At 46.2% G+C, this 22,145-nt stretch overlaps 1 protein-coding gene across 12 annotated transcripts in view; it reads right to left on the bottom strand.

Annotated features, from left to right (window-relative positions):
• Nucleotides 1–22,145, bottom strand: part of DMD (dystrophin) — a 7,616,828-nt gene that overhangs the window by 166,622 nt on the left and 7,428,061 nt on the right. For all 12 annotated transcript variants that reach the window (XM_069639082.1, XM_069639084.1, XM_069639079.1 and 9 more), the window contains one exon: nucleotides 2,556–2,667. In XM_069639082.1, coding sequence (XP_069495183.1) covers nucleotides 2,556–2,667 — 112 coding nt within the window. The remainder of the gene's footprint in view (nucleotides 1–2,555; nucleotides 2,668–22,145) is intronic.

Below are 22,145 nucleotides of genomic sequence, written 5' to 3'. Positions count from 1 at the left end.
AGTGTTCATGTTGTAAAAGGAGGGAGTAGAGTTCCTAAATATCCTACAGGGTAGGATGGGATAAAGGTGTTATAAGGAAGGGGATACCCCATCTCACGATCCAGTGTCCCACTCCCACTCGCCGAAGAACCCTCACCCAGGTGATTCTCCCGCACTAGTCCACCCCCAGGAACTGGGTCCAAAAGCGATGCTGTGTCCTGGCCTCCAGGATGACAATCTCGGGGGCTAGTGGGTGAGACACCTGGTTTCTCTCACACTGCTCGAACTACGTTTTGCTGTCTTGCCTCGATTGAGTCACCATCCGAAATGCCAGCTTCTTCAGGGCTGCTCCTTTGAGACGTCCATCTCGATGCTGGTGTTCCTTGAAACATGACCTCCGAGCCTTCACATCGAACTGATTCTGCTGCACATCTTGGTACCAGTCCGACCCCCGTTGACCTTCGACTGCTGAAACAGACCTGGTAACCACCCGATCCGCACAGCTCAAATAGAAGCTATGAGATTGCATCCCCCCTTCAGTTTGACCCACACTTAATGCCAGCTTGCTGCTGGACCATTGCGAATGCTGCATCTGCGGCAGTGCAGAGAACCGCAATTCAACTGTGTTGAACCCTCCTACATCCCCAATCTATTTGACCAATATCCACCCCCCTGGTCATCTTTGGGGTCCGGGAGACTGGCAAGGTAATTTTTGTTACACCTTCTTGCAACTTGAAGAAATATTCTTTTGAACATTGTAGTATTTTGAATGCCTTTCCTCCCCTTGTCTCACCGCCCAGAGTGCTGCATCTATGCTACTGTGCATATTCTGCGTTTCTTCTTCAAGGGTGGGTTTTTACAGTGCTTTCTAGTTATTATTGTACATGGTGTGCATAATTAAAGTATACATTTTATAGAACCTTGATTGGGCATTCCTTTATTTTGGACTGTTTGTGTTATTGAACCACATCCACGCTCCTCCTTCTCTCAGCCAATGTAACCACAAAAGGCAAGGAAGATAGAGGTCTTGACACTGCCAGTTTTGCCTTTATGATTGTGTTGGCTCTTGGTTTGCAGAAGCCTGAGGACAGAGTGTGTTTTTTTTAGCCTCTGCTTATCCTTGTACTCCTGCAGGGATGAAGCCAATTTGTCAAAGCAACAAACTGCAATGCTTAAACCTACCATGATTGCACGTCTCAATCCTCATCCCATGCACCCACAACAATCTCACTTCACTTTCTTTCACTTTAACCACCACCTCGTCTCGCAACCATCTGCTCAACATATGTAGAAACATTTTGATATTCATTAACCCTGAATTGCAATAATCCACAGCAAATAACTGCTGGTCTCCCAATGCGTTCATTGCCTACTCCATTTTCAGCTATATCTCACGTTACCGAAATGCACTTACATATTGACCATGCCAACGCCTTGTGGTCTGACTCAGTGTATTACAGCACCCCAAACTATTGTTAAAATGTGTCCGATGCCCTATCCTCCAATCGCACAGGAAAATGCCAACGTATCTCTCTCTATCCACCTTTGCAACCATCTATCGCTCTCACACGTCACGGATTTACCACACCTAAGCCCATCCTGCTACCTCCAGATTCAGATCACCCTCCCCCCACTACTGCTCAACTGAGCATTCTGACCCTCATCCTAATCCACTATTTGATCCTCCACACCTCTAAGGTGGCACTGCATTACCACTACTTCCCTCTCGAGGGACCCCAAAACCTCTGGCTAAAGAAACAAAGCCACTGGGTCATAGAACTTAATACCAATCCTATATAGCCAATTCATGATCTTGGTCTACCAACTACAAGGTGGGCGGCCCGGTGTATAGGTATGTCCTACTGTGTCCCTATCTGTGATATGAACAAAACATACAAATACAAAAACAAGTTATACTCCCATAATGAAATGGTATACCACGTTGCTGTGCGGAGAATATAGCAAATCTTCAGAACAGGGTTCAAATTTGAAGGCTTTGAAGCGAACTATGTGACTATATGGTTAAAAGGAGCAGAACCAATCAGTGAAGACGAAATCGACACTAAACGTAGAAACTCTCATAGAACAGCCTGAGAAAACAATTGGTCTGTTTTCCCCTTTATTCTGATAGAGGGCACAGAGTTTATAAGTCATTATAAGCAGATCACACCACTCGCAAGATGAACGATTCTCTTCATTGCCTCCACAGAATGAAAACAATTACTGGGGAAAGGACATCATTTTCTCTCCAGATGCGTGCCACAAATGCCCTTCTCATAGTTAAACCCTTCAAATTAAATTACTTTCCAAAGAACATAAAACTATCCAGAATAATGTAATTAACTTTTTTGATATGCCTTAGAAACACACACCAGTAAGCAAACTTTGGTTGACAATTACTTTAAACGTACTACTGTGATGTGAACTGTGGCACAGTGAAGAGCGTCTTGCTAAAGATCAGTCTTAAGTACAGGGTGTAGTAATGCAATCACAGGAAGCTATTGGAATGTGTTATTAACTTGTGTGTGGCAATTAAAAGCTTAATTTGTTTTATGGCTTGCAAAGTTGTCACTTACCGGAGTGCAGTACTCCACCATTGGATAGTGCATTTTGTGACCCTTTGCCACTCGCCCAGAAAAGAAGCAGCTTTGGCAGATGTCATAGTTAAAGTGCTTTAAACTCCTGTATCTGTGGTAAGGGAGACAATAGAAAACAAAGGTTAGCATCACACAAGACCAAATAAGGCCTAAGCAACAGTTCTACAGTGTTCCCGAGAGAGGCTTCTGTCACTATCCCATTGGTTGCTCGCCAGTGTTGGAACAGCCCCTCTTCCTAGCGGGCCAGTCAGTCAGTGCACCTCTGGAAGGCGAGTGCTTTCCCCTTCAGGTCTTGCTTTACTCTACTAACTGAAGGATTACAGGGATCGCTATTGGCTAAATCGCCTACCCAGCCATACACTACTACTAAACCAGCAGTGATCCCATTCAGAGGGCAAAACAAACAGCACGATTGATCCAATTCCTTTGCCTTTTGTGGTAACATGGGCAGTGCGCAGGCTATACTATTAGGAGCAGTGTGAAGCGATCAAAACAGCAAACCAAACAGCAAGAGTACAAAGACTGCAAAATAAAAAGTCCAATCAAAGTTCTCTTAAAACAGACATGCTTTTATTAAATAATCAAGAATGAAAATAATTAGAAATACACCAAGAAAACCCAGCCCTGTTCAAAGAAAACAGAAAATACAGAATTTATAGAGAATAGCACTTTGGGTATTTGTGCAGGGGCGATCAGGCAACACATTGTAGCAATGCCCATTTAAACAATATCTGTCATCAGGGAAAGGTGAACAAAGATGCTTAAAAGTCACTATGGTTCCAGTAAGGTGACCAAGGGGGAAGGGTTTTGCAACAGTACTTTGAACTTGGGTGGTGCGAAAGCATTGAATTGGACTTCTCTGAGCTGTCATAGTTCTTGAACCTGGGTTTGAGACGCAGTGAGTCAGTTGATCCATTAGATGAGTCAGCATCAAGTCCGTTTTGAAGCAAGGTTCTGTGCAATTCAATGCAGTGCTTGAAGTAATGTGGGTTGAAGAGTCCAACAGGCTCAAGTTGGTGGTCAAGTTTGTTCGAGGTTATGCTGCTGCAGTGTCCAGCTCATCCGTGACACAATGGCTTACAGCAGTTTGAGCCCAGTTTAAGTGAGGTCCTGTTTATTTGATGCAGTGCTCAAAGATGCAGCATGTCGAATCCTTCTACAGTGGTTCAAAGATTCAAGAGTGATAAAGGCAGCATCCTGGGTCCTACCAGCTCAGAGGGCATAAAAACAGCTCAAAGGCAGTTTTGAAGCTCCAAACAGGATTCCAGCTTTACTTGGGATTCTGGTTCCTTAGCGACCCAATCCAGGGCTCCAGGCCAAGGCAAGTTCTTTGTACTCCGCTATTACCATTCCAGGGAGTTAGGTCGCCACCTGCAGGGATTCTTTTAACTCCAGTGAGGAGTCTGGTTCCAGTGCAGCTAGTCCTTGGTCCAAAGCAATTCCCCCCGCCCCCAATGTGCACTGGGCATCTTCACCTGCAGAGCAGAGGGCTTTGGAACAGACTGAACTCACAACAGGGTTCCAGAGGACTATTCATCTTGGTGTCTAGGACGGAATCACGGAAGAAGAGGGAGATCCCTTCCTTCTAAAGACAAATTGTCACTGAGGATTAAACAAAAGCAGACCTGCAATAAGGGGCCCAATCCCTATCACTGCAACAAGTGACACTTGCCTTCTTCCATGTATCCAGAGTGCCTAGTACCACAGAAAATGGGGGGTAGAGGGAAGTAAGAGAAGAGCCCTGCAGAAAACCAACATGGAGACCCCTTACATGTAGCGTTCCCTTCTCACTGAACTCTACCCCTTTTCCAAGCCTGCAACTTCAAAGGCCTTTAGTGTTGAGCACCCTCGTGTGAGGGTGGCATTTGATATGAGAGTACCTCTTTGAAGCAGTGTTCTCAGAGATCTCATGCAGAGAGCTCCTTTGATTCCCCAGGAGGAAGGAGAATGACTCCTCCTAGGCCAGAGGAGGCCAGCATCCTATCTATTGCCGCCCTGGGAGCAGTGCAGTCAGATTTCCAGGAATGCACATTGCCCTCAAAAAGCTGGGCTAAGCACACAGAGCTGACACTTGTATGCGATCACATTGGCATACCTTTAATAATGGTGTGCTCTTATGAGTCACCATAACAAGATTATGGTTTATCCTTATTGATTAATCTGCCACCATATGGGTAAGGCAACACCCATTACATTTTGGATCAGAGGTGCAAAACCTAAATTGCAGCCTTTGTCTGCAGCAACGTTGGGTCACAACAGCTGTCAGGAATGCACATATAACCTTCAAACTGGCCCTGTGGCACCGAAGAGCATGTGCTGCACTCATCAGGAGACTGGTGCAGCAAGGGCACCTATATAAGCAATGCTTTTAGAATGGTGATTTTGTTTATAAAAGGAGGGTCTGGTAACAAACGCCCCTTTCAGAAACCAATTTACCTGCATCATTTTACTATTATGCACACCCTTGCCAGATGCCATTATGTCAGACGGACTGGCCCAAACGCATTCACTTTTGAAGCATATTGAATGAAATGTTCATTGTTCAGGTTGGATACATGACAGAATGCCAGTATTTTGTATACGCGGAAACAAGTTGCAGATACAAAACAAAACATAAAACGGTGAATTTTCATATCTTTTTATAACACGAAAGCACGCTAAAAAAATGTTTCCAGCATAGTATATCCGCCAAGCATCAAAACCACTGAATTAGCAATCCAGCAAAACAAACTCAGGAAAAAACAGCAGTATTAAACAATAACATTGCATGGGGGTCTCTTGCTGTATACAATATGCCAGGGTCTAAAAAGCAATCTGGGTAAACAAACCTCTACCCAAACTACTTCTCATGCCTTCGATAACAGGACAGCCAACTAAGTGCAGTTAAGCTCTCCCCCCTCAAACGTTTCAGCCACGAGAAGGGTCACAGACCCAAGCAAACCACAGAAATGTGCTTGTAATTGCCTTACTACACGAAAGGATGACAAACGTGCTTTAGCCAACTACGGCAAACCTCACAGGTGTCTTTTGCATACTTTAATAGTTAAGAGCTCTTTAGAATATCAGGTAGCCATCTTCGAATGGACATTACATGTATGACTACATAACTCCCCTTATAATCTTCACATTCCTAATGTCCAAGAAACAGACCCTTGCGCTACCTCAATTTAGCAAAATATGTTAGCCATTCCCCCACCCCTGCACTGAGGATATAAATCAACTGACCTCCTACCCACTACCATACCTCCTACCCACAATCATGTCTGTGTATTTTCTGTTGATACGCACAGTATGCTTGAATACCAGATACTACTATGCATCTAAGCCAAGTACTTGCGTCCTCTCACATTCTCACGTGGGAGCTAGCTGCACCTTCTCTGCAGCAGTAGGACAGCAAACAAATGTCAAGTACCAGTTGCTGCAGGCATAAGGGGCGCACTGAAACGAAATGCCCCCAACGTCTATAAGCCGAACCACAGCAGGAAGGTTAATGCAGGAAGATGTTCCTGCTTTCAAGAGTAGAGAGTAGAGGACCACGCCTGAGAGTCTTCCTCTTCCTCCATACAGAACACTTGTCAGTTGTTCTCCTTACACACCTCCATCTACGTTCATGATCACTTGGAGTCCGAGGTGGAGAGGAGTTCTCCACCGAGCGCTACCTCAGTTAATAGAGCCGGACGATTTTCCTCTGAGATAGGTCCTATTTGGGTGCAGTCAATCAAACTTTTAAAATACCTTTGATAGCTAAAAAAGTTCAGTGTCTTGATTTACACCAGTAGCCAGGAACTTGCAATAGCAGACAACTCAAATTATATATTTGTTTTAAAAATCACTGATATATAGGTCATAGTTCTTTTTGGGGGTTAAACAGAGTTATAAATATCCATTCCATTAAACAAATTGTTTGTTCAAAAAAGAATTGCATTTCGGTGCTGGACTGCCCATGTTGGCGATATAAAGACTGATATGTAAATGGATATTTTCTTTCTTTGAAAGGTACAGTGAGCTAAAGTGTTTCTGCGGACTCTCGAATGGGTACCTTCCCAAAGAACAGGTCATTTAGATGTGTTTGTTCTCGCAGAGAGGCACCTATGACAATGTTTTGATCCATTCCATTCAGTTGACAGTGGTGACGTCATCTATGCAACATTGTTAAATGCTATCTATAAAGGGAACTCAGTATAAGTATTAATCACACACTATTGGAATTTAACAAAAGGTTTCATACTATTGAAAAATTTGTGTGGCGAATCAACGGAATAAGCACTCTCCCCCCAAAGGGGACATCCCCTGGCACCGGTAAGGCTAGGGAGGTGAGCCCGATCTGCAACACCGTCCATAGAGCTCAAGGCAACTGGGAACTCACTGGGGCAGACTGCGTTAATGGAGAAGGACTCCTGTTCCTGGACGGAACTCCAGAAAGCTGTGCACACCGTGGTCTACATGGGATGCTCTGAAATACCAGAGACTTTTACACAACAAGACTGGATCAAAGAAAAACTTAATAGACATCATTACCACCTAGAAAGAGAATATGTCACTTTAAATGGAAGTATCCAATCCACTAGGATGAGTATGTTGAATAGCTAATACCAGATCAGCAACAGGGAGAGAGAGGAACGCATTTGCAGGCTAGGGACGGCCCGAGATGTGTAACACCTGGAGGGGACAGAGTTTGAGTGAGCCATGAAGCCTGCGAGTTTCAAGATTATACTGTACTGAACATGGAGACAGACACTAGAGTTACGACAAATCCCCACAGTGAGAAGCCGAACGGGCAGGAGCCCAGAGGGAGGTGGCGGCGTAACCTCGATGAATCCCTGATGGGAAGCTGGCTCAAAAACTATCGCCAATACCACCTCAAGCACAAGGATGCTGTGAGGAAAAGATCCGAGGAAGGAAAAGCCTGTGAAAGCAAGACAACAGCAATATGGAGCAAGAGGGAAGCTCTCAGAGAAACCAAAATCCTGAAGATGTTCTCATTCACAATCTGAGGTAACGGGGAGAACAAGAATAACGGGAGGCCCAGAGGAAATCATACTATGCAAGAAACCTGTCCCAGTTCAATTCAGGAGAAAAAGTTGAACGTGAAACTGATGAACCTAAAGTGTTGTGATATAAGAGAAAGAGTTATTGAAAATCTTGAGAGTGAAAGAAAAGAAACTGTGCATAAAAATACCATAGGAAAAGGGGAAAGTACCCCAGTATTCTATACAAGAAGAGAAGAACATAAGAGAAAGAATATTATGATATTATGAGGCAGAACTCGGAGAACTATCCTGTTGAGCATTGATTGATGAATTATCTATAATGCGCCTAGACACGAGTGTTTCAAGGCGCAACCAGGCAAGGGAGGGGGACCAAGGGAGAAACCAGACAAATGACCTTACTAGTCTAGAATCATTTAGATCATGCAAGTGCACACACAAGAAGTGCAGGGAAGGGGAGAAGTGCAGTGCAAAGAGGACAGGGCCTCCATAGGGTATCGCACCCAGGTAGTGCAAGGACGGGCAGGAGGTAGTGCAGAAAGGCTAGGAGGCACGTGCGGGGGACGGAACCGGGGGGGCTGTTGTCCTGTATGACTCGGAGGAGCACCAGGCAGTCAGTCAGTATAACTATGCAGGAGGAGGTTAGCAGAAGAGAGGCAGAGAGAACGAAGAGACAAAAAGGAAGGTCTTGGGGAGCTTCCAGAACTTGTTCCGGCTCAAGGCAGATAATGGCAGGGAGGACATTCCAGAGGGAGGCACATGCAGAGGAAAGATCTACCACCCAGTCTCTGTTTGGAGAAATGACTCTCTCACAGAGAATTGGAAGTAGACGAGTTTAGAGCTCTGGTAGGAAGGCACATAGAAATAGCATTGGAGACAGTACCGGCCACAGAAAGCCTTGTGGATGATGCAGAGGGTCTTGAACTTGATCCTTGCAGCCACTGGGTGCCAGTGGAGGGATTTCAGAGCTGGAGGGATGCAGTCCCTGGGCTTGAGGCTGAGGTTAAGTCTTGCGGTCCTGTTCTGGATGAGTTGAAGAGGGTGAAGGGTAGAGTTAGGTAGATTGAGAAAGAGGCTGTTGCAGTAGTCCTGCCTAGAGAGTACCAGGGCTCTGTAGACAGTGAGTTTCTGGGGGAAGGTGAGAAAAGGTAGAATACCTCTGAGTAGGCGCAGTTGTAAATGGGACTTTTTGGTGGTGTGGAGAGAAGGAGAGAGTTGCGTCGAAGATGACTCCCAAGGTTTTTCACCTCACAAGAGGGTGAGGGCCCAGGGCCAAGGGCCAAGGGAGGCCAGAATTAGAGGGGAAAAGAAGGCACCGGGCTCCCAATGAGAAGGATCTCAGTCTTGCTGGCATTAAGGCAGAGATCATTAGAGGCACACCATGCCTGAATAGCGTAAAGACCGCCTGGGATGAGCTAGAAGGAGGAGGCTGAGGGTAGCCTGAAAGAGTTGCAGGTCGTCTGCACAACACTGAAAGTTAGAGGAAAAGGTAGAGATCAGGATGACCCAAGGGGGGCAGATAGATATTGAAAAACCAGGGGTAGAGGATAGAGCCCTGGGGAACACCACAGGCGGAGAGTGTAGTGGAGGAGAGGAAGGACCCAAGTTCAACCTGGGATGGTCGGTCCCAGAGAAAAGAGGATAGCCAGGCCAGAGCCTGATCCGTGATGCCCAGGGTATCTCAGAGGCGGGTGATCAGGATGTTGTGGTTCACTGTGTCAAAAGCAGTCGAGAGGTCAAGTAGAATGAGGACAGAGGGAGAGTTTGTGTTGAGATTTGAGAGCAAATCTTCACAGGTGATTATACAAAATCAAACGGACCAGAACAAGGTGAACCATAGTCCCACCCAGGAACGAAGGCCCATCAGAGAAATTGTATTTTAAGACTACTTCGAATCTAGTAACCAGGAATACAGAGTATATAAAAGATCCACTAAATTTACTTACAAGGAGAGAAAAGCAAATAGCCCACTTGAAGAGTTAGAAAGACTAATACAAATAAAAACAAGATACTACTATTTGAAGATTATATATTAATAAAGAATCCTAAGACTGGTACCAGAAGTACCCTAGGAGAATGGAGCCATTTGCATGGCCCAAGTTAGTTATCATACTGATAGGGTCAGTAAGGTTAGCTTGAAGAGCTGACTATTCCTTCGGACATACACAAATGACTGGCGAGCACATTAGTAACATAGGTAGTGGTCACCCATAGTGATAGGGAAAGTTAGGCCTGATCATTTTCCTTTAATAAAACCATGTCAACATGTCCTCAGAATGTCCATGTCCTCCTCTTGACTTGCTACAGTAGGAAATCTCAATCGTCAACAGCAAAGGATTGGGATTAGACTTGCATATCTTTCAGTTGTGAATCTGAGCAGTTGATCACAGTTTATGAATGCTAAGTCGACAATGTAGGTTATATTGCTGGGGTAATACCAAACACAGCTAACATTTGCATGATCTCCCGGCACTCTGGCAGATCTGAAATAGGAGTGGGTTAGGTTAAGTAAGAGTGAGGGATAATGCAATTTAGATTTGCTCTTGGGTTGGTATGTGCAGACTGGTAGTACCCTAAGCTCTGCATGCGGGTCTGTTTGTAGGGGTTCTTTGTTGAGGGCATACAGGCATGTGTGTCCAGAGAGCAGTCTGTTCCCCTGGTGCTAGGATGCCTAGGGTCTCTTGTAAGCTGGTTGTAGCTTTTGGTTTGCGGTGTGTTGGGAGGGATATTAAATTGTTGTGAGTGAGTTGGTCAGATGGTTAGTGTATAGTTTGAGTGTAGACATTGAGATGGTTAGTGCAGGAAGGTTACTGGAGGCCCGTTACTTAGAGCAATAGGCAAAAAGTATATATGTTTACAAATAATTCCAGTGGCGAGTATAGAGTCGGTATTCCGGAGAGCGTAGAGTCCAGTTGGGATATATATGACCACTCTGCATGCTAATAGTACATGCCGAGATATTTGTGTCATTAATGTGAATTTAGACTGGGTATTAAGGGCAAATTGCCATACAGGTCTAACTGCATTACAAATGTGGGTGAATGGCAGCAAAGGAATGTTACTGAAGGTACCAGGCGATTCAGCTCACAGTAGGTCAAATTATATTGGGCACCTTGGAGCCGATCAAAGCGGGCACTAGTCAGATTGAGAACCTAGGAGTAAATCACAGTAGGGTGCTTTGTTGGGAAGTCAAGTTGGCAATTGACGGGGTGTCTTTTTTTGGCTAATGTGTGTAGAAATGCCAGGTCTTTAGCATTTCCATAACTTAAATCGGTCCGGGAGAATGTGGATTCGCTCTGCGAGCAAATTTAAGGGGTTGGCTTAGTAAAACATGTCTTTTTTTCCCTCCATAAAGCATCCTAGAACCTAAAAAGAGGCAATCTCATGAGAACGGAACGTGCCAATGTGATAGACCGAATTCCATTTACGTAGTACTGCTTTAACTGAATAGGGAAGGTTCAAATGTTATTGTGGGAGGTTGCCAGAGTGGGGTAAAGTGGCACAATATTGCTCTTGCCCACTATAGGGAATTCATTTGTGAAAGAACACAATGCTGAAAATTAAAGCAAGATAGATTTTTTGGTTAAATGTTTCAGGTGAAGGTGCCCACTTTTTGAACGGAGTAAAATAATTCTCAAAAGAAGCTTGTGCTACAGTCCATACAAGCCCTGCATTAACCACAGCTGTGCAACACTTTCTCAAAGGACGCACTTCTGAATTGCAAAAAGGATGCCAAAGGGCCTGGACTGCGTAGGGCAAAATCATCATAGTTAGGGTGGCTTAATTCCAAAATGACCTTTGGGGGTGCTGCAGATATGCGAGATGCAGCACACCTGAATCTGTTCAGCAATCCATACAAGCTCTTATAAACATTTCCAGAATCCGCCCTTAATTGGAGTTCTAAAGCATGCAAAACACGGAAAAGGAAACCATTCTAAAAGATGACCCCTTCCATACTCGGCAAACATACTGCCTTAAAGAAGTCGGAAGACATGGCGGTACTAGGGGTTGCCTAATTAAAATCCTATGCCTGATTATTTAATGCCATTTGCTGTTCGCCCATGGGATTTTAAAGGGCCATTAACAAGGCGACCCTGTACAGCCATTGTTTTGACTGTATCACGGAACAGCTGAGCGATAATGTCAGTCTGATAACTAGACCAGAAACAAAAATGTTGAAATTCCTGTGTTGGAAACAATGCGGCTCAAATGATATTTAAAACATGGACTTCACGACAAGCATTAAATGCTGGTGGTGCAGTAATTTAGAAGTGATGACACGCCATAATATTAAGCGGGCCATCACCCAGCTTTCTTTCATTAAACTGGTTCTGTCTGGTTTTTCATGCCATGTGCTTCAAATGGTCAGCAATGAAACAAATGAGTGCACTCACACCAGCGGGAGGAGGGCGACAAAGCATGATAACTCACGTTTTCTAGGGACAGGGCTAAATTTGAAATGGCAAGGTCGGTTAGCTGGTTTTACTCAATTGATGGTGAAAATTCAAGGGCGAGAATACATTTATGTATTGTGCATTTGTAAGGAGCTTATACATAAAGTAAGCTGTGTTTCAAAGCACCCACAGGGCATCCTGGCGGGAGAGGGGGGGGCGTTAGGACCATGGGAATGAAAGGCAAGTACAATACCAATGAAGACAACAAAAGAGGTGGTCCTATTAGTGCTTGTGAGCATTCACAACGTGCAATTGCAGAGAGAGAGAGAGGAAGGAGGGTGGTAAGTGCTAGGAGTTCCACAGAGGGAAGTGCTAGGGAGTAGGTTGCAAGCAGCTGTTAAGTGCCTGGCAGAGATCACTTGGTGATAGTGGTCAACTGCCAATACAATAAGTGCGGCCTGTGAGACAGCACAGGCCAGCGGGCGCCCAAAGGCAAATGCTGGGACTGGGCTGAGGCAAAAGAGGATTGGGGGGTGAGGGGGGGCAGTACCCAGAAGTGACTGGGGTTTAGCAAGGGAGAGAGAGGGGGAAGGAGGAGGTGAAAAGGAAAGTCTTGAGGAGCTTCCGGAACTTGAGGAGATCTGACTCAAGACAGAGAGGAAGGGGGAGGCTGTTCCAGAGGAGGGAGCCAGCCGAGGAAAGAGATCGGCCACCAGCTAGCCGTTTAGGATAAACTGATGTTTATCTAGAGATGTCAACCAACTGTCTCTGAAAGTCAGGGACCTCTATTAGTTAAACTGAATAGGGCAATACCCTCGTGTCGAGAAAGAAGTGAAATGCAAATATGTGTTCTTTATTTTCCCTGATATTCTAAAGCTTCTTACTGAGTCCAAATCTGCCAATTATTCCAAACCCGCCTTTTGACATTTTTAAGATTGCCAGAGTACCTCTTGGCTGCAATGTACTGAGTGAACGGCGCATTCCAAGTTGGGAGGCAGAAATACTTGTGCGGAAAGAGCACCTTACGGAAAGCGCCAACAGACTACGCAAAGAAGCCATTACAAGCATCCCTAGCAGTAAAACAAGTCGGAAGGTAGGAGAGTAAGCATTGGCTTAGCTTAGCTGCCGAGCATGTGCAGTGCAGCCCTGCCAACACAATTACAGTACAGTGACCTATTCCCTGCCACAGAGCTCATAGTACTCGCTGGTCCAGATGTCTACTGCGCTACACCACCACCATCATCATCATCATTATCATCATCACAGGCGACGCTTAAATGCAAGGCCAGGGGGCACAAGGCAGTGTCCACTTTTCCAGCAACACTGAAGATTTATACTTTGATTCTCAAGCTGTCTTGGAAGGAAATACCAGCTCCAGTTCTATCTGGCTGTTTGAGCATCTGCAAAACCGCAATTCATTTGCATATTGTTTACCATTGTGGAAAGTAAATAATTAATTATGATACCTGCTGGGAAGCATAATCATGTTTATGGAACAGATTCTGCAACAATTAGGTCCCCATCTGTGGGGATGTCGTGTAGGAGGCGGCAGGGAGGTTTTTGTGGATGAAGGGGTTGGGGGGATGGAGGCTGGACCTCAAGCAAAAAAAAAACAAAAAAAAAATGGTGAGTTCAGCACAGTTGAGGAGCATAAAGCCGAGCCGAAGGGTTAGGCGGGCTGAAGACATGCTGTGCATCGGATGCACTCGCACGCATTTCCGCCACCAACACGATGATTCAGCCGCGACAAAAAGACACCATTAGCAAGTTAGATATAATTACGGCAATAATTAGCATTCATGAAAAGATTGCGTGAAGGACTCTTGCTGGGGTCAGGGCAGAGTTGCATTCGAGGAGGGATAATTTACTAAAGCAGCAAAAAAGTGCACAGCGAGGAAGAAAGACATTAAAAGTAAAAACAACGTTTTTTTTTCGAAGACTTCCACTTCGCTTGACAATGGGAGGCACCAGCCGTTCTAACATTTTGTGAAGACTGCATGTCCCCATGTAATGCATGACCACGGGCGAATGGGGCAAGGGAAAAGCACAAGCGCCCGATTGGTTGTCTGTTGACCAAGACTGCATGTCCCCATGTAATGCATGACCACGGGCGAATGGGGCAAGGGAAAAGCACAAGCGCCCGATTGGTTGTCTGTTGACCAAGACTGCATGTCCCCATGTAATGCATGACCACGGGCGAATGGGGCAAGGGAAAAGCACAAGCGCCCGATTGGTTGTCTGTTGACCAAGACTGCATGTCCCCATGTAATGCATGACCACGGGCGAATGGGGCAAGGGAAAAGCACAAGCGCCCGATTGGTTGTCTGTTGACCAAGACTGCATGTCCCCATGTAATGCATGACCACGGGCGAATGGGGCAAGGGAAAAGCACAAGCGCCCGATTGGTTGTCTGTTGACCAAGACTGCATGTCCCCATGTAATGCATGACCACGGGCGAATGGGGCAAGGGAAAAGCACAAGCGCCCGATTGGTTGTCTGTTGACCAAGACTGCATGTCCCCATGTAATGCATGACCACGGGCGAATGGGGCAAGGGAAAAGCACAAGCGCCCGATTGGTTGTCTGTTGACCAAGACGGATGTGTCCATGTTGATAGATCGCAACTGGAATGAATTAATACGGATTGCAGCCAGGCAGTGTGCATGTCCATTCTTCTTTATGATCCCATCACACACGAAAAGAAGTGCTTTGTGGTAGTTTGGTGTACATTTAAAATGAATATGAGCTTGATGCCCTCACCACCATTGCAACACAACCATCCATGTTAGAATCAAAACCGCCCTGGGGTACAAACAAAATTGCTTGACATTCAACTGCACATCTTACCTAGGCAGCACCCTTTGGGGAGGCACCCGTATGCCGCCCCCGGACTATGGCAAGCAGTTTCGGATAGCTGTGCATTTTATGCCGTGGTAAAAGCAGCTTTCGCGTTTCAGAGAGGAGTCCATCACATGACGCCTGGTTTAGAGATTGTGCAACATCTCTTTCGTACCACAGAGACCACATTAAAAACGTTCCTTTGCGAGGACGTGCACAAGCAAACACATCCAAGTATGTGCACACTGGACAGGTTTTGTTTCTCCTTCTGTGTTCTGCATCTAGTGTTTTTGTTAACGAGTGTGAATGTCAAGGGGTGTGGGGAGGATCGCGACTGACAGGAGGTGTAGCTAAAACGTTAAGTAGCAGGTCGGAACCACATCGATCACCTTACGGGTCCGCATTTAAGAACTCACCATTTTCCTTTCTTGTTAATCTGCTTGTAGGGTTTGTGGAGTGAGCTTTGGGAACAATGCTCCACTCCAGATTTGATTAGGGGTGTTATGTTTTTTGTTATGTTATTTGTTTTTTTTAATTACTTGTTTTTAATCAAAATTAAAGATTTTTACAAGAGGAAACATTTGTTACTGATTATTTTCTGCAGCCTCTTAGCGTGCTGTAAGATTTTTGCCGTAGCAATGGTCCATTTTGTCTCTTCTCCAGAGATCAAGCGCTCCCACCATAAATCATCTTCACAGAGCCTTGAGTCAGAGAACAGAGGGTTCAGATATGCGAGTCTCAAAGATTTGGTTTCCGGACAGGATGTTAGCAGATGTTTTATAGTCTCGGTTTGATTCTGATCTGAGCATAATCTGCACCCCTTGAATTTTGAAATAGATCTTATCTCCAAAATTTCATTAGTATGGAGGAGGTTTAGACGCGCTCTTATAAAGATATTCCTCAAAGTCTTGTTAGGAAATTTGATATATTCTGGGACTTGATTGCGTTTTTTCGGTAATCGGTGGGAGATGGCCTGTCAGTTTGTTTTCTGTCGCTTTCTCTTAGGTATGGATCCAATCTAGATCCTTCATTTTTTTCTTAATTCTTTGCGGGTTTGAAGTGGGTCTTTCTCTGTGCATTCAATTGCTTCTAATTGGGATTTTTTATTAGCGACCCAGTTGTTCAGCATTTTACAGCGGCCACCTTTGACCTCCTGGGTGATCAAATGGTAAGTCGAGGGGCTATCTTGCATTAGTGTTTCCTGTAGAGTTGCATGCTGCTGGATTCTACCATCACTGTTAATGAGAGTAGGCCCAATTCCCGTTTTATAACTGCTATGGAGGTTGACTTAGGTTGATTCAGTACTGTTCTCCAAAGGAAGCCTTCCAGCTTTGGACAGATTTTGGACGGGATGTTTGGCGTTGGTTCTGTCCCATATAATAAAGATGGCACCACCTTTGTTTTGTAAAATTGTATCGCTGGAAGAAGACTAAACTGGCCGTATTTCTTATCTATCGCTCGAGTTTGTGATGCCAAATTTCGAATCTTGTCCCAAAGGGCTTGTTGCATTTTGGAATCACATCTTGAGCTATCAATCATAACTCCCAGATATTTGAATTGGTTGACTATTTCGATTCTGTATCCTTCCAGGTTCCAGTTTAGTTTTTCAGTTCTTTTGTTTGAGTTTTCCAAGATCATGATCTTTGTTTTTTCCTTATTTATTTCCAGGTTATTTGTGCTTATGTAGTTCGTAAGATTGTTTAGTTGCCTCTGGAGACCAATAGGTGTTTGATCCAAAAGGATCACATCGTCTGCGTAGAGCATTCGAGAGTCTTTAGAGGCCCCAATTTTTGGTGGGAATGACCTTACTGCAGCCTCAGTTTCTTTGAAGTCCCCGAATTAGGCGATGAACGGGGCCGGGGCCAAGGGACAGCCCTGCTTTGCCCCCCTTTTGGTGGAGATTTCCTCTGAAAGAAGGCCCTGTTGGCTCAGACAAATTCTAATTTGTGTGTCTAAGTGTAGGGCTCTTATTGGACCCAGGATTGTTGTTGGACATTTCCAGGCTTCTAATTTGTTCCATAGTAATTTGGCATTTATAATGCGTTCTATATATCATTGGAATGACCTCAAAGCGCTAGTAGGTGGAACGCCCTGGGGGACCGTAGTCCAGGCCAGTTGATTGAGTAAGGTGTCAAAGGGTGCTTAGGTGCACCAATTGTGAGCGCAGTTGAAGCAATTGCCCGATGGTAGCTGCAGTCTAGCATTAGGTTTGGTGGTATTGATATCAGTTGAATGTGTGCAGTCTGGAGAATGGGCTCCAAGTCTGGGTTCTGGCTGCGTTAGGCCTGTGTAGGCCGCATATGTTTGTAGCTAAGCCGGTTTGTCATGGGATTTAGCTGCGTTTTATTAGAATGATGAGGTGTACATGGAGTAATGTTCATATGTGAGCAGCTTGGCCGCAATTGATGGAGGGTGTAGCTGCACTCTAATGGTGTGTTGGTGTAGAGTAGAGAGTAAGCATAGTGATATGGGAGGTGAGTGTTTGGGTGGAGTTATGATCTAAAGAGCTCACTATTCCGATTTCAAGCACGCGTTTTCTTAAAAGGGACTTAATTAGCGTATTCAGTGACGTCATTGCTCGGTATCTCAGAGCGTTGTCATCGGGTTGCAAGGTTTTAGTCGCCTCAGATGGTCATAGTCGGCATTATGGAAAAAGCCATATTTTTAGAGCTTTGCGGAAGGTCATATAGTCTTGGGTGTGTCGACTATGTGGGGGGGAGTGAGTTCCACAGAGTTGGGGCCAAGGTTGAGAAGGCAGATCCTCCGATCCTGACCGAGTTAGAAGTTGTAATCACTAGAAAGAGGGCAGTGCTTGATATTAGGATGCGAGATGGGAAGGTAGGGTTTTATCTTCTCTTGTAGGTACGCTGGGCCGGTCTTGTGCACTGTTCGGTGAGTGATGCATAGGGTTTTGAAGGTGGCCCTTCATCCGATTGGGAGCCAGTGGAGGGTTTGGAGACGGGCGAGATGTGATCTCTTGGACCCAGGGCGAGGAGCAGTTTTGCAGCAGTGTTTTGGGCTCTTTGAAGTTTGTTCACTTGGTATAACGGTGCTCCCAGGTATAGGGAGTTGGCATAGTCCAGTTTCGAGAACATAATAGACATAACTGCGGCAGGTCCGTTCGGGTAGGAGAGGTAGGGGAAAAATGCATCTGAGAAGTTTGAGGTGGTAGTGACAGCATTTTGACACGTTGATCTGACGGGAGAGGGTTAGGCCTTACTCCATAGTGCAGCCTAGGTTTTTGACTATATTGGGGATGGGGGGGGAGGCGGGCCCAGGGGGGGTCATGGGAGCAGATGTGGGAGAAGGGTAGTATTGCCGCACACCTGGATTTCAGTTTTATCAGGGTTCAAAAGGAGGTGGTTCTTTGTCATCCATCGGTCGATATCGCGCGGACAAGCTTCAAGGTCGGGACGAGGATTGGTGCTTGTCTTGGGAATTTTTAGGACAATTTGGGTATCGTCAGCGTAGTTGTAACAGGAGAGGTTGTGCGTGCGGATGATTCCTGGTAGAGTCGCCATATACAGGTTGAACAGGAGAGCAGATATGAACAGAAGAGCAGATAGGCATGCACCTTGTGGTACTCCAGTGTTCACTAAGTGAGCAGTTGAGACGAAAGGGGGGGAAGAAGGTTCTTGGTTTCCTGTTGCTGAGGAAGGAGGCAATCCATTTGAGAGCAGTGCCACAGATTCCTAGGGAGTGAAGGTGGTCAAGGAGGATTGGATGGTTTTAACCGTGTCAAAGGCTGCAGAGAGTTCGAGGAGAATCAGTGCTGCGGAGCCTTCAGAGTCTATAGTGACTCTGACACCATCCAAGATCAAAGTCGTTTCTGTTCCATGTCGCTGTCTGAAGCCTGATTGTGCGGGGTTGAGGGACTGTTGAATTCTACAAAGGAGTTCAGCTGGTAGTATACTCTCTGGTCAGTGAGTTTCATGAGAAATCTGGTGTTGGAGATTGGCCTGTAATTCTTGGGGTTAAGGCAGTCAAGGGATGCTTTTTAGGAGTGGCCTGACATGCGCTATTTTGAAGGCTTCAGGGAAGATAACAGAGGTGAGGGAGTCATTTAGTATGGCTCTCGCATGTTCTCCTGCGCCGTTAGAGGAGAATATTTCTTTCAGGACAGAGGTGGAGCAGGGGTCGAGCGGTGACCCGGAGGGTTTGCTGGCTGATAGTAGGTCAAGGAACTCGTCCCTGGAGATGGGTTTGAAGGAGTCGAAAGTAGGTAAAGTGGGTGTCGGGCAATGGGGTCAGGAGGGGTCGGTGAAGGGAGGGGGGAGAGAAAGGACAGTTTTGTGTTAAGGGTTGCCGTCCTGTCGAGTGCGGTTTTGTAGAAATGTAGCGAGAGGGATTCGCAGAGTGATTGTGTGGGGTGGATTGTGTAGAGGTGCACCTTTTCACGAATTCTGATATGATCATGTGGAGCTCTTTGCTCCGGTTGCCACAGTTGAGAATTTGTTAATTGTAATAGGCTTTTTTGGCCTTTCGGATTTCGGATTTGTAGTTATGGTGGTGCAGGGCAAACAAGTATCTGCTGAGATTGGTTTTAGCTGCTCGCCATTTGCGCTCAACAGTGTTATTTTGTTTTTTGGTAATCCTCAGGTTTGGCGTGAACCATATGGGAGATGGTCCTTTGCTTGAGGATGCGGGACGCGAGGGGTGAGATGAATTAGTGAGTCTTTAAGGCAGGTGTCAAAGGAATCGATGGTTAAGGGTCTATCATGGGGCAGCGTTGTAGTTGGATGGAGAAGCAGGGCTTCGACTAGGTCGGTAAGGATCTTGGAGTATTTCTAGCATTTGTGATCAGGGTTGGAGGCCGGGGGAGATGTAGGAGGAGGGGCAGGTGTGTGGATAGAGAAAGGGATGAAAAAGTGGTCGGTCCAGATGAGCGGTTTCGGACACGATACCTAAACCAGGTCAACGGAGCGGAAAATTCCATCAAGGGTGTGCCCACCTGAGTGGGTTGGACCAGTGGTATGTTGGGAGAGGTTGAGTGCATCAAGACTGTTAACCAGCGGATGCATCATGGGGTTGTTGGGCATATCGAACCAGATATTGAAATCTCCCAGGAGTGTAAGAGAAGGGTGATTTACCTGAATGGTAAATATTGAGTCACAGAGGTTGTTGGCGAAATGTCTGTCGTATCCAGGAGTTCTGTAGACGAGTAGGAAGCTGTGGGTGAAAGTCGATGGTAGCAAGAGTTTTACCAGAAGGGATTCACGGGAGGAAATGCATGTCTGGGATTCGACGAATGAGACGGAGAAATGGGGTTTGAAGAGGATTGCCACTCCACCACCTCTGGAGGGTCTATTGTGGGTGATAAGTGAGTAGCCAGGGTGGGAGGCTTTGTGTGCTAGTGGGGAAAAGTCATCGGAGAACCAGATTTCGGTGATGAAAATGAGGTCGGGATTGTCAGAGGGAAGGAGGTCAAAGATGCTGTGTCTGTTTCTTGCTACAGAGCGGGCATTAAAAAGGATGCATGTGACTTTGTGAGGGGAGGTGGTTTTCCTGATGCTCATCGCAGTGGGAGCATGATGGACATGGGTGCCCGACGGGGTAGTGGGTGTGGTAGGATCATTCAGGGTGGTTGAGACAGGTTGATGTGGGGTAAGAGGAGGGCTGGATGCCTGTGGACTTTGAGTGTCGGGTGAGAGGGTTACGTCATTGGGGGTGGGAAGAGTAGGCGAGTGGAGGTAGGTATGCGAGATGAGCAGTGGGTCAAGGGGTGTTGGGAGGGTGGTGAATGGATCATTTGAGATGTGGGGGTTTAGGCGGGTTGTTTTTGGATTGAGTGTTGAGGGTGCTGGAGGTTTAGGTGTGCTGGGTGAGAAGTCAAGAGAAAGGGGGAGAAAACTGGGTGAGAGGAGAGGGGAGAGTCTGGGGGTAGGGGAGGGAGAGGCTGGGAGGTTGGACTGAAGCGGAAGTGGTAAGGTGAGGTGAAGAGGGCCGAGGGAGAGGACCAGTCACTTTTTCAGCATTTTGTGGGTTTTGGTGGCATAGTGGTGTGAGAGAGGGTGGGGGGGATCAGAGGGGAGGGAGATGAGGCTACCTATCTAGCAAGGGCGAGACAAGCTACCTTCAGAAAAGGGAAGGGATATGAAGGGGGGTATGTTGGTGGGGGTCGAGTAGGGATTAAGGGGTAGGAAGAGGGAGGCATGGGAGGTAGGTTGAGTGGGTGGGGAGTTCTTCAGTGGGCACAAGTAGGGTGTGATAATGGAGGTGGATTTGCGCTGTTTGGAGCGCCAGAGGGCTCCTCTGACTTGGGAGTTCGATAATCGGCGTGGTGTATGGGTGGGGGGTATCAGGATGTTCTCAATAGATGTCAGAGGGCAAATGGATGTTGATGTATTTGGGTGGGATGAAGATTGGGGGATGAGCATTTGAGGAGGCAGGTGTTTGGTGTGCCAGAATGCTCCTCTGATCTTAGAGTTGGACGATGGTAGGAGTGTCGGCGTCCGGTGTATTGTTGTATGAGGGAGGTGTCACGATTTGCGTTCAGATGGGGGATAGAGGGGAGTGTCGTGAAGTTGGGTGCTAGAGTGCGAGATATGCACCGCAAGGGGTGAGTTATTGGGGGGGTATGGTGTGTAGGGAGGACGGGGATCAGGACAGGTTGGAGAGGAGGTCTTTGTTGAACTGGGATCTCCATCCCGGGAGGAGGTTGAGGGCAGCACCTAGAGATTGGTGTACTTTTAACAGTTGGTGCAGTGGCCTTAGATGTAGAACCTGTGTCTAGATTCTGGACAGCAGGACAGTGGGAGAGGGCCAAAGACGGCAACAGTAGAACAGAAGTCTAGATGCAGTAGCAGCGCCTAGACATGGGACACCTGGATAGAGGGAGAAAGGGCCTAACACGTGGGGAATTCTAAAGTGGCACTCTATAGATGCGGCACAATGCAGAATTAAAGTTTTAAGGCATGCGACACAGGTCTAAAAACACAGTTCTTCTACAGGAAGATGCAGGCAAGTATTTGCAGTATTATCACAAGGTGGGATTTTCTAGCTGTGATTCAGTGCACCATTAACAATTTCTAAGTGTGCGGCGCAGGCAAATAAATCACATTACTATCTCAGTGGGCACCTTCTATATGTGAATCAATGTAGCTAGAACAATTTGTAAGTGATGTGTTACAAACAGCAGTACTATCACAAGGTGGGACCTTCTAGGTGTGAGTCAGTGCACCATCAACAATTTCTAAGTGTGCGGCATAGGTAAATAAATCACAGTACTATCTCAGAGGGCTTATTCTAGATGTGAATCAAACTAGCAAGAGCAATTCTAAGTGTGCGGCGCAGGCAAGTAAGTGACAGTAATATCACAGTGTGGACCTTCTTTATGTGAATCAATGCAGC

This window comes from Ambystoma mexicanum, chromosome 7q, assembly GCF_040938575.1.
Source record: "Ambystoma mexicanum isolate Mex_15411 chromosome 7q, UKY_AmexF1_1, whole genome shotgun sequence".
Taxonomy (NCBI): Eukaryota; Metazoa; Chordata; class Amphibia; order Caudata; family Ambystomatidae; genus Ambystoma; species Ambystoma mexicanum.
The sequence above is the reverse complement of the archived record's forward strand: the minus strand, read 5'-3'. Positions and strand labels throughout refer to the sequence as shown.